Source organism: Venturia canescens, chromosome 3 (assembly GCF_019457755.1).
Source record: "Venturia canescens isolate UGA chromosome 3, ASM1945775v1, whole genome shotgun sequence".
Lineage (NCBI taxonomy): Eukaryota > Metazoa > Arthropoda > Insecta > Hymenoptera > Ichneumonidae > Venturia > Venturia canescens.
In genome coordinates this window covers 13128663-13142071 of record NC_057423.1, presented here as the reverse complement: position 1 = coordinate 13142071, position 13409 = coordinate 13128663, and the positions used below count along the sequence as shown (strand labels likewise).

At 40.7% G+C, this 13409-nt stretch overlaps 1 protein-coding gene across 6 annotated transcripts in view; it reads left to right on the top strand.

The window, feature by feature from the left end:
* Positions 1 to 13409, top strand: part of Neto (Neuropilin and tolloid-like) — a 70235-nt gene extending 56826 nt beyond the window's left edge. For all 6 annotated transcript variants that reach the window (XM_043415375.1, XM_043415373.1, XM_043415374.1 and 3 more), the window contains 6 exons: positions 5413 to 5694; positions 7471 to 7631; positions 7768 to 8014; positions 10147 to 10256; positions 10962 to 11096; positions 11253 to 13409. In XM_043415375.1, coding sequence (XP_043271310.1) covers positions 5413 to 5694; positions 7471 to 7631; positions 7768 to 8014; positions 10147 to 10256; positions 10962 to 11096; positions 11253 to 12335 — 2018 coding nt within the window. In that variant the 3' untranslated portion in view covers positions 12336 to 13409. The remainder of the gene's footprint in view (positions 1 to 5412; positions 5695 to 7470; positions 7632 to 7767; positions 8015 to 10146; positions 10257 to 10961; positions 11097 to 11252) is intronic.

The following is a 13409-nucleotide window of genomic DNA, read 5'->3' as shown; positions in this document are numbered from 1 at the left end:
CTCATTAAGGCACAAAATCTGATTGAAAATCCATTTCAAGTGCCTTCTGTTATCGTTTGAGAGTCAATGATTTCTAACGAAATAGCGGAGCCCTCGTCCTCGTGATCCTCGCCTGAATCACGCCGAAAAAAATGGTCGAGAAAGCCCGAAAATCGTACGAGCTCAAACAAAAGCTGAGTGGGTTCCATCAGTAGAGTTCGCAACGACGATTCTCCGCCTTGTTTCCACGAATAAAAAATGGGTTACGGCTCTCCCGACGTGTGTGCTGCTCACGCAGACACATCCGGGTCCACACTATCCCGACTCCATATTTTCATTCTCGACGACACAGGAAAAACCGGTTTCGCACCCTCGACCCGTCGATGCGTTATGGCCCAGCACATGTCCACCAGCCACTACGCAAAAGCATCCGTTTATTGTAACATAATATTGACGGTATACCGACCCCAGCCGTTTTCCCAACAAAGCCTCGTCAGTGTAAGCGTCCGTTGTTTGATGGCGCCAACGCTGCCACCAAACTCACAATATTCCATCCAACATCCTTCACTAATTGGTCCTTTGTGCCCTTTGAGAAGACGCACAGTTATTGTAAAATATTCTCGTTACAAATTCATCAAATTACCCCTGCACTTGGGTCATTACTTCGTAAAAAAAAAGAAAAAAATCAATAAATTACATCGTTCCCTTAAAAAGTCAGTTCCGTAAGTTCGATTCCCGAAATATCAATTCTGAAGCAAACTCTCGGTGAGGTTTAAAACGTTTGCGTTTGCTTGGAACGAAAATGTATTCTTCGTCGAGAATTCTTTCGAGTTTCAATCACATCTCCGCGTTCCCGGATTAAATTTTTCCATTGAAATGCATTTTTCGCAGATTTTCATTGGAATCGTGCTGGTATTCAGGGAAAATACGAAGAAGAAGGGAGAAAAGATTTTTCATAAATGATGAAGGGTCGAGAGAAATTGACCAAAGTAAATGAAATACTTTTGAAGTTTCATATTCGCCACAACTCGTTCTCATTTTCAACTATCCAAGATATTTCAATCGTTGTAGGATCACGGTTGAAGTTGAAGATCAGCGCGGACTGGAGGTTCTCGAAGGGCTTATCGGGTTAGTTCTGCGGGTGTGACAGTCCGGGAGGGCTGATACGGGAGTGCATATTGCAAAAGTTGAGCTACGAGCTTACAATTTTCGGGAAGGAGTTACGAGTCTCGGGATCGGTATTGTAAAGGGTGGAATTGGAATTTAATCAGACTGAGATACGCTTACATTCACTGGGAATATCTTCGAAACGGGAGACAGATCTTAGAGACTTATCCGCGAACAAAACGAGAACGAGGCTTGGGAACGTCGACAATGGATGAGACAATTACGACGGATTTCAATGCACGAAACTTCGTACCACAGCTTCATCGATTCTCGTCTCTCGTTTCAACATTCATCTGCTGAAAATCCGAGTATCTATTTTCTCCGTCTGAAAAATGTTTGCCCCGAATTGATAGTCTTCAAGTGGCTCGCAGCACTGAGAGGATACAACAGAATTCCTGCGCTTGACAGCTTTATCGTTTGTGTATCACTTTTCAAGCTTTTCGTACATACAGACTACTTCGAATTTCGATTGAGGCTTTATGGTAGTCGTGGGATAATGTTCCAGGTAAAAAATATTGGCCATTCTTATTGAGGAATTGGGTATTCGGCGAAGTGTGGATTGAACAGCGATTCCCAGTCGAGTTTTCCGAAACTATTTCCTTTCGAAATAACGTAGGATCTTCCCTGTTCTCATTTAAGCCCCATTATTGATGTCATCTGCTACGGAAGGCGCTGGAAATTCTCGTCTAGTGTCACTTTTTCCTGCGATTTACTAGCAAAACATTCGCAACACGGTGGTTGAGGCCAAAAGGGGCTGGAGAAACCTCCTCTCAACCAGTTGATTCGGGGCTGACGTGAAGGGCAATGCACTCAGTATTCAAGAGCTCTTAGCGTACGTGAGTTACGACCTGAAAATGTAAACGTTCCCCCATTTTCGGATAACGCGAGATATTCTTTCTCCACGTCGTTTTTCCGCTTCTGAGAATCATCGGGATTGATGAGAATGATGAAACCAACTCGATTTCAACGATGAGCAGAAATGAACATTTTTTTTTTTTAATTAAAAAACGTCAATTTTCATGATTTTTTTCGCAATGAAACCATTTTTACCTTAATTATCCATTGCCCATTATTTGTTCAAATATTTTTCATTACTTTGACCACTCTGAATTTGAGGCACTTGAAGCGCGTAGTGCCACCGTGGCATCGATGGCATGATAAGGTCGTGGCACGCCTTAGCACAGTGACGACGCACACAGAGCTTATTATCGATTTGTCGCTTCACCACTCTTTCTCCCATACATTTAACATCTATATACAGGATCGTGTCTTCATTCACGGAGGACTGTGTCGAAATAAAATCGCGATGTAACTCGAAGATAAGACGAATGAAATATTGCATCATTAAAAGCGAGATCACGTAGAATTTCAATGGAAAAGAATGAATTGGGGTGAAAAACAGCACCACAAATAAACAATAAGGAATGAAAACTGAGGGAAAAATAATAAGAAATGTTGTAAAAAATGAGAACGTGAGCAAAAAACGGTCGTTTGCGCTGCAGGCAACTCTTCGCATACTTTTTAAAAATTTTTTTATTTTTTATTTTACGTCACGTCATATGTGGCGAGGTAAAGCTCGGTGGATGCATTTTCTGGCGTCATATCTAATGTCGTAATGTGTGAAAAAGAATGCTATGACGACCTGCAATGAAACTTTTGTAGCCTGCGATATAAAAATGCAAACACTGCACGAATTAGAAAGTTGCACATTGCTTTTTCATTATTTGACCTCTTATTCGTGTCAAGTTTTTCAAGAGACGACAAAATTTTCAAAAGATTTACCTACAAAAATCACGCGCATACGTACGTCCTAATTTTTCATTATTCTTCCATAATCCTAATCAAAATTCACAAGAATAATAATTAACGTTGGAAAAAGTAAACTATTAATTACTTGGCTATTTCCATTCCTTGTCCCATTGGTCGAGCTCAGTGTAATCCACTGTGTTGAGGATTGATTTCACATCGACCCCCATGAAATTCAACCCTGTGCTGAATTGCCTGGGAAGGATCGCAGCCGTTAATTACCGGAGTTTCCAGTAGTCGATGTTGCATGGAAACTACATCAAAAGTTCGAAATTAGAAAACTTTTTTGAATTCGCCTTCTATACATTGGATTCGTTTAGAGGCACAACAAGTTCCAATACCTCCTCAGACGTGGCCTTCAGAATTTGTTACCTCCAAATTTGAACTAATGATTTTGTAGTGGTTCTCCCAATTATAATACTTCTGGACAGAACGAATATTGAATTCCAGAAGAAAAAGAAGGATCGATTAGGGACGCACCAATCACGCTGTCTCCCCCCACCCACCACTTCGTTCTCGCTCGATCTATTGCGCATGCTTCCTACTGATCGGTGGGTTGTGGATGCTCGAAGAACTCTGATTGGTTGAATGCTCAGGGACTAACAAGTCGTAAACACTTCGGTCGACTGAAAAAAAGAAAAAGATTTTCCATTCTGAGTTTGGTCTGGAATTTTGCAACGTTGAAGGATAATGAGCACGAAGCAACTCGACGATTTTACTCACTAGGCGATCGATCGAACTTCATCAGATTTATGTTGAGTGGATAATAGTAACACGCAACCAGATTAGAAGCGAGTATGAATTGAATTACTAAATTTTGGAGTTAGTCGAATATCCTAATAGTTTTACTCCGATCGATGAAAACGTGACCGCAGCCACAAAATTACTATAACTTCGGTTCGAGGCTTTTCAATTTAATAGACAATCTTCGTCGCTCGGGGCATATCGATCGATACACGCCACATGGTCGCAGCAAAGTTGGGCCTGTTCATCGTATTTCCTAACATTTAAAACGCGTTAGGAAAGTTCATCTTTTTATCTGCGTGCTCCGGATATTTTGTACACATGCGACGAAAAGCAAAGTTTCATAGGAACTTCTCGATGTTTAGAATGGAAGCAACGAAAATTTCGAGCCCATCATTTGATCGATCAACCATTGTGATTAAAACCCACGTTTCACAGGTTTTCACGTTGAATTTTTCAACGTCATGCGAACGTCAAATAACGCGTAAGAATGGACTATGAATGGAAAATTGGCGAACATAAAATGTTCGACGGTTTGGTGAGAGTGCAAGCTTCGTGGCTGGTGCGAGGTATGCAAACGAATTGATGGGGCATTGGGTTTCGAACTGTATGTCACGTTTATACGTGTTCCACGATGCCTGCAAATTTCGGACCGCAGAGCAAAGCTTTTAAGTGGAAAATCAGCTTGACCCGCAAATCTACACCGATGTATCTGTCGATACAATTGACTGATTGTGATGATTTTCCTCTGGCCAGAAACTTCAAAATACCTAACGATTAAATCACTTTGCAGTATTCTCTGCCCCAATAATTCGCAAGTGACGAAATCTCGTGCAAGGTTTCGCTAGAGTCGTCTTTTTTTAAGAATTTATCAAATTCACACCAGATTTAAACATCTCAAAACGATGAATAAAACGACTGTAATTTAAATGACAACGGAATTTATGCAAGTAATTCCTGCTTTAGTAAGTCAGAAAAATTGTTTTCGGAAATATTTTTAGGATAAAAGGAAATAACTCACCATCGTTTTTTCGGTATAGTTTCAAGGGTATTTCAAGAGTACATTAACATTTTTTTCCATTGTCTGCGACAATAATTACAAATTATTTTTCCATTTTCATATATTTTCCTTCCATATGAACCTATAAGAACGCAAAAAAATTGCGAAATTCTATATTTACAGCAGGTTGAAGTGATATTCTTCTTCGTTAGAAGCGTTTTTTTCAAACTCGCAATTTTTTCGGGTTTTTAGAGGTTCATATGGAAGAAAAATATATGAAAATGGAAAAAGAATTTGACATTTTTGTTGCCGACAATAATTACGATTTCCACATCGTACGCAGCTAAGAAACTTCGACAATCAGACTTAGAAATAAAATAAATGTTTTTCTACTCTCGAAATATCCTTGAAACTATACCGAAAAGTTCGCTATACTAAGTAATTTCCGTCTATCCCAAAAACATTCCCAAAAACAATCGATTTTTTGATTTTCTACATAAATTAGGACTCCCTTTAATAAATCGAAGTAAACCAAAGGGAATGTCGAGCCTCGAAAACTAAATAGTTGCCTCGGTGACCAACCGCTTGTGCATTTTCATGAATAATCCGATCGAATAAGTAGTTTTGGCACAAACCTCGAAAGTTGATCGGTCAAAGGAAGAAACGATTTATTCGATGCTTGTTTTCAAAGCGCCAATTTCGTTTGCTTGTTACAGCTGACAAAGGGATGTTGTTGAAACTCGATTTTCGGGATCGTTTCGAGCTCGAATCAATGACCGCAGTAAACGACAAGGTGAGCGAATGTCGTTTCGATTATCTTGAAGTGCGAGACGGTCAGTACGGATTTTCTAATCTCCTCGGAGTCTTTTGTGACAAACAATTTCCACCTGAGATCATCTCGAAGTCGAGACACTTGTGGTTACGGTTTCGCAGCGACGATACCATCGAATATGCAGGCTTCAAAGCTGTCTGGAGCACCATACCGAGGCCAACTACCGGTGAGTTGATAAACGCGTGAAAAAAGTTCCATGATTGAAGAAACAGCGTTATAGTTACTGAGAAATTTCTAATTAAAACCCTTCAAATTTTAGTTATTATTTTCATTATTTTGGAGCAGAGTGCAATCAGAAATTCCCAACTAATTTCATAGCTGATCATTATTGTACCAACGATCATCGCTTTCACATGTGTTCTAAATTTTATACCTTTGTACATTAATTAATTATTGAGGCGCAGGTGGTTGGATTTCGCAGGGCTTTGATTTTATGAAAGACTCAATTCATCAAACGGAAACTAATCCCAACTAAAATACAGCATGCTTACCGAATAACCTTCGACTATTCAAACGAACAGGGAGCGTAAAAGCGTATGAGGTAAATGCCGAAATGCGTACACACGAGCAACCCGGATTTCAGGGAATTGAGAGTCGTTGACATAATTTCGTGAATATAGTTAGAGAAGAATTAGAGAAAAAAACGGAATGAAGTTTTGTAAATCAGAAGCAAGCTCAAAAACTACATTTTTTTTATTCTTCACATCAAATTTTCCAAAATGCGTATTACCAAATTACATAAATTACGAAATATCTGCTTCAACATTTTCTCTTCTATGCTCGAGAGCAATTTACTCAATTTGCAACAGAATTCCGGAGATAAAAATCTTCGTTCATTTTTGAATGCATGTCGAGACAATGAAATATTAAATTTTTTGTAATATCCAGCAACAATGCAACTGGATGCTACCCCTCAAGACGTTGGAAAACTGCTTTCTCTAATAATAGCTGATGAATGAGAAACTCGATCAACACCAGCAATCCCTTTTCTTCATAAATAAAAGAATTTTCTCTTCGGAATTTCATTAAAAGAAACTTAGCTATACGCAGATTGAAATTCGAGAAAAAAAGAGAGTTACAACGAAATGAGGAAAACAGCACCGGAATGAAATTGCGAGGGAGTTGTTTTCATAAGATTGAAAAATAAACTGTACAATATTGATGGAAGAGACAAATTATCTCGAATCCTTTCTCCACCATACGAGATTCAACCTTTCGAATTACTTGTCATTCATGCACATTAAATAAAGCTTCGTATCAAAACCTCGTTAAGTAGTACAAAATGTAATGAAACCAAGCGTAATATTTGACGTATTAAAACGGAACAAATCATGCAAACAAAGTTAATTGGTGTGTTGTTTGCATGCATTGAGATCGCATGGATGTGTTTGATGAGCTAAATCAAGGTTCGATTACCACGGACCATCGTTTCCCCACGTGTTCGATTTCCAATTATTCCCGATATTTAATTTCATCAATTTTCCATCATAACAGCACGAATAACAGAACAGCGCAAAACTCATCGGCTCTTGTATTAGTTCAAATGTAAAATGGTTTCGAGGAAAATATTCTACGGGCGCCCGTATCAGAGCTCGAACTCTAGAGCTTTTGAAACGTACGGAGCTATGAAACATGGAAAATTGCTGCAGGATTTTTGGCTGTCAAACAAAACGATTGGCAGTGAGACTTCCACACCTTCGTAACGTTGTTTGCTTCAGAAAAGTTCGGCTGTTTCAGGCAGCCAAATGGACGAACCAGAGTTGATAAGAGTGCTGTTTTCCCAACGAAGCAAACGTTCCGGAATGAGCATCATTCTTGCTTTTTCAGGCTCCATTCCTCTGCAAACTGCATCGCCACTTTCCTCATTGATTAAGATTTCTTCCATGTCACAAATCCCATCGAATCTTTCTGCGAAGTTGCTTAATAGTTCTCTGATGCGCAGGTGGCGTGCCTCCTGAGCAGGAGCCGTGTATTCGGAACATCACCAATAAATCCGACTTTGAAATAAGCCATGAGGATATTGAGGCGGAGAAGAAAAGCGCCATCAAGAACAAAGTAGCGCTGGACTGTTTGTGGATCATCACTGCCCCAGCTGGCACGAGGGTACTTTATTTATTTAAAAGAAAATAAACTGTTCTATGACTCAATGAAAAAGTTTCATTTCCGCTGACCATTTGCGCAAGCTCCTCATCATGTTGCGCCTGTTTTAATAATATTTCGAACGCTCGTTTGAACTCAGATGCAGGCGACCTTCGACCCGTTCACTCTGGACAAACCGAACGACTGCAGTGCTAATTTCCTCGACGTATTCGATCAGGAAACGGACATTCCGTCACGACTGAAAAACTTTTGTGGCAGCATGGCAGAGACTGTACATTCCACTAAAAATATAATGTACATGCGTTTTTATCTCGAACCAAAAGCCATCAACAGTTCTTTCAAGTCGATCGTAACCGTCGTCCGGGAAAAGGGCAGCACTGATAAACGTGAGTCAAAATAATCAGGGAAATTCAAATATTTACGAAACAAACGTGCAATTCAACCACTCCGAATTGGTTGATTCCTCAATAATATTTTCACAAAATGTCGATTTGCTCTGGAATATCTCATATTAATATTTTCACATTGTATACGTATTCCGCAATAGCCACAGCTGCAGCTGTTGTGCGCAAAAATATTCCGGTTGACCACCGCGAGACCGAGAGCATTTGAGTTTGACCCTCGTGCATACGGGATATCTCAAGGGGAATTCGTGGTCGTTTTTTTACATTTTTTTTAGCGTGGAAAGCTCTGACAAGTTGAACTCTCTAATTATAACAAAGGAGGTGAAGCATCACGTCCGAAAATTCGCCACAAACATTCCGTTTACTTTTTCAAATGTTAATTCTCGTCATGCGACGAACCTCGGAACTTCAAATTATTCTAATTCAATGGAAAACCAAAATTCAAGAGTTTAGAAAGATCTCAAACTAAACAATGGCAAGAGCATTTTTTTATCAGGCAGAAATAAAGATAAATAAAAATTTGGTGGTTTCAGTAACTCTGAACCACCGAAAGTAAATTTCCGGTTGGAAAAGGGTCGCAGAGTCGTTTGTTGTAACTGCCTCCTTACGGGAACAATCGATGTTTGCACCATGTGGCCATAATATAAGAGAATATATGTTGGGCTTCCCCCGAATGCTATAATGCAGTCGGGCATGCGAAAATTTTCGTTTGCTCTCTGCAAACGTAAATGGACTCTAAGCTTAGAGTATGAAGCATAATGCATTCAGCTGCACTTGCCCCAACTACTCTCCAGGGATCTATTCGTTTTTGGCTGGAGTCATTAAATGTTGCGAGTGAAATTTGCCATTTTCTCACGGTATCCAACAAATAAAACTGGTTTATTTTCAGATTAGAAAGCTTTTCAAATATTCTGAATAGAAAAGTCCTCTACACGGAGAGACTTTTATTGCAAAAATTACTATATTTTTATAGTAACACGTCGGACCACATCGATATTATAATAATAATCGCTACAGAGTGTGTCAAATAATGCAAAAGTTTGGGGAAGCATTACCACAGTTCATAGTAAATAACGCGCTGTACTATATCAAAAATGAACACCGAGCGAATTTTCATCAAAAACATAGTAAATAATGAAATGATTTGATGAAAATTTAGGAGATAACATAGCAGTCGTTTCTATGTGCTATACGAAAAATTGCATAGTTTCGTATTTTCCCTTTTACCGCACTGAATTTTGCTCAATAACATAGCAAAATTCATGCGCCCACCAATTATACGAGGCGTTGCGAGTATAAACATGAAAATTAACCAGTGGCACATAGTAAAATTTCAAGCAATTTGTCCAGTCCAATTCACCAATTTTTAACATTTCGCCGAAGACACGAGTGACATTCGGATATCGATACATCGTTCGATGTAAGAATGTCGCAGACCTAAATTTTGCCTGTCGTACATAGTAAAATTTGAGAGAACTGCTTTCAGCATCAAAATTACTATGCACTTTGGTAAAATGTAATAGAATGGCGATATAGAGCAGCGCTGCTACAAAACATTGCAAGTTTTTCTAGCAAATTCATCGGAAATATTCGTATAAAAGTATCTCCGTGTATGATTCATTTTCCCGAAATTTCGCTGATCAGTTAACAAATAATTATTGCCAGCCAAAAGCGCGTTGATCAGGAAAAATGGGCGGGACAAGTGCCCAGCTAATTCTGAGTTACTACCATGATTTTGGCTGCTGGTTGCCTTACAACGGATCCCGGCGCCCGGGAAACTGTGTGTTCGCGACTCTCAAAAACATTCTTATTTTTCGGCACGTTTTTTTTTTCAAAACAATGAAAAACTCCTGGTGAATCAGACGGTACAAAAATTTTTAACAACAGCCGGACCATTGGGCTAGAGTCAAAGTTTGGAAAAGAGCATTTCAATGTAATCGATTATTATGCTTTTGGCCTCGATCTCCATGATCCAATGGTAGTAAGCCAGAGATATAAAATAATCGAGAGAACCCATTCGGGTAAATTCGACTATTATTTTTGAGGCGAGGCGAAACATTGGAAGCGTTATCGACTTCGCAAGCGTTTCATTTTTTTATCTCTTTTCTATTCAGCCTGTCGTGACAACGAATATGATTGCGATGACAACACATGCATAGCGATATCTCTGAAGTGCAACAAAAGATTCAACTGTCGGTTTCTGAGAGACGAAGATTCTTGTGGGGTGAGTTTCATTTTTCCATGTGATTGCATTATTTGGAATGATCTTTCCAAGAATTTCGTAAAAAACGATTATTTTATATTACTTTCAATGACTCTGAATATTCTCCGAGTCTTTCAATCGTTGAATCCTTATTATTAAAAATTGAATTGATGACTGAGATGATTATCATCAAAATCATATGACCTCGAATCACGAGTGCCAGCATTTTCAATGGAAAATAATGAATCACATAAAAAATAGAGAATTGAGAATAATCTGCAAAGGCTGCAAATGCAACATTCGTGGCATGTGACTAATCATAAATTATCGTTGCTAATTTTTCATACGAGCAATGTAATCGTGCACGATTCTCGTTGTTCCGCGTTACAAACAACGTTCTCTCCTATCTGCTCGCACGCCCCGAGCAATAATTTGCAGCTTTTTCTGGGAGTTACCGGGCTTTTATGGTGTACCGGTGCACAGCTTGCTTCTTTTTGTCAGGCACATTTTTGATCTCAGGATGCACAATGCTTTTGGCGAGTTACCAAAACGAGGTAGCCAATAAACGCCTGATGCCCACAATGAGGTATTAAATTAAAAAGGCACTCTGGCAACGTCACACATTCTCCAAATTCATAGTCCCTTATAAGTTTATTCCCATTTTATTTGAACGAAAATGTCGTTTATACTTCTAATTGATTCATTATTTGTTTGCTCGTGTTCCAGACGGAGGGAGATCAGCTTGATTCTTCGAGGGTCATTATAATCCTGGTGATATTTTCTCTCATAATGTTTGGAATGTGCTTCACGTTTGTGTTCAATTGCGTACGAAAACTGATGCGTGATCACCGAATAATAAGGGTAAGTGTCCAATCGAATTTCAATTGTTGATGGAAGCAATTAGCCGTCAACGTTGGTCTGTTCAGGGATCGAAGATCGTAAAGGATTTTCGAAGCTCTTCTTTCCTTTCCAAGAAACTTTGAGAACGTTGAACCGCTTTGTCCTTTATATGTTCAGGAGCACATAAGACAGTCGCGGGAGAATCGATTGGACGAGATTGGTCGTAAAACGACGCCATGTCCGGTGTCGTTGTCCCGAACAGATTTGCGCGACCACGGGAGTGAGTCGCCGAGTGTGGAGGTCGATTCGAGCAAAGAGTTGATACCGACGACGATGATAGCGCACGAGTACACGAAGGAATTAGTGTTGGAGATGAAGTACGGGACGAAGGAGGTGAACGACATACACCAGAGCAACAATGTGAGTAACGCGACGCAGGAAAGACTTCAAGAATCGAGCGAGGAGTTGGAAATGTGTGACAGTTCGTGTCAGACGAGGGAGAGCCTTTTCGAGCCCCGAATTTTAGACGCGAGTATAACGTCGGCGCCATTTTCGACGTTCGGTTATCGGCGGACTTCGGAAGGTCAAAACGGAGTGAGTCCTAGCCACAGAGTGACGCCCCAACAGAGTGAAGAACGTCATCAGCACTATCATCACCATCATCATCAACACCCCCACCCACCGTCGAGAAAATGTTCTCAACACAGTCATCAAAGCCATCCAAGTAATTCACCACCGTCGAGACATCCGGTTTCGGAACAGTGCTCCGTTTGCCTAAGTTCGAACTCCCGAGAAGGCAGCTTAGTCATCTGCCCAAAGCACAATCCAATCCCAGCTCCACCTGGATGGTCGTTGCACGATCCGCCGTACCCTCTCCTCGACGATCCACGACCCCCGGAGGATGTTGGATGTCTGACTTACAAAAGGTACCAGTCCCCCAAACCCGAAAGAACTGCCAGCAACAACAGGAATCATCAGCAACACCAATCCCCCGTTTACACCCGACAAAACACAGTTGGCTCTGGCGAAAGGTACGACAGTTTGATCTACGGATCAGCCCGCGCCTCCAGCAACGCAGCTAGCAACACCACCTCAGGCAGCAACGTCACCGGAAGCGGCGGAAGCCAACACTCGGCAACCCCAAAATACATTCAAACCGATCCTCGCTACAGGGCTGAAGCCGTTATCGAGGTCGACCAAAAGAGGCCTTTCAGCATAGAAAGCACCAAAAGTGCACCCGACGTTATCGCGACTCACTGACGTCGGGGTAATGGGGATTGGGAACCATACCGAAGGCGCCATCCCCGTAAAAACCTTAACGACGAGGATGTAAACCTAAGTGATAAGCCTGACGAGAATGGACTTTGCCGGGCTAACAAAATCAGTGTCGCGACCCAAAGCTCACTCGATGACGATGCCTCCACAACGTCCACCATCGAAGCCTCGTCTTCTTGATCCACGTGCCAATGTCCTGGTCCTGGTCAGCCAGGACCTTCGGCAATCCAGATTCAACCCACCCTCCTAACGGAAAATCAACGACGGGTTATCTCTACGGGTCAAAAGGACAATCAACCGGTTCTGCCGCCCCCTGAACTGTTCAGAAAACCTTTTTTTCCGTCTGAAAATACCTGGAAACGGTGCTGCCCCGGCCACTCTCGTTTCCCAACACATCGACCAAACCCTTTTCCATCTCATTTTCAACAACCCTCTCGAAATTCTTCCTATCTCACTTGGCCAGGGTACACCACCCCATGGACTACTGGAAAATCCAACGCTTTCAGGACCTGCGGACATCAGAATTATTTGATGCAACCTCGTTGCAGCAAGTCTCTTTGTAACTCGGCGTTCCGAGTCCCTTCGAACGAACCCAGTGGGAGCAAAGACGCCTGTTACGGGGAGATTGGCGCTGCCATACCTTTCTGAACCCTAGCAATACACTGGAAGAATATTATAAATGGAATTTTCGAGTATAATATACTGTTGAAACGTTCAGTTTGAAAATTGTATTTATATTACTTTTGTTTTTTTTTTGGTTCGATATTATTCAGGAGCAATATCTAATGTTGATCGAAATTTTATTTTCCTCAAGATTTCTCGAACATCATTCTTTCAGTGTACAAATTAAATTTAGGCGAAAAAATGGTGAAGCGTTTTTACAACGGATCGTGGAAGTCCCAGCTACGAAGTTTGCTGGGCACTGCGACCTCGATGCTGAATGAACCAAGTATTGTAAAGTATTTATATTCCTGACAGGGCAACACTGCCAGTTCGAATTCACAAATCATGAAAAGATAAATAAGAATAGCTGATATTAAAGAAAATTTTCTTCGATAA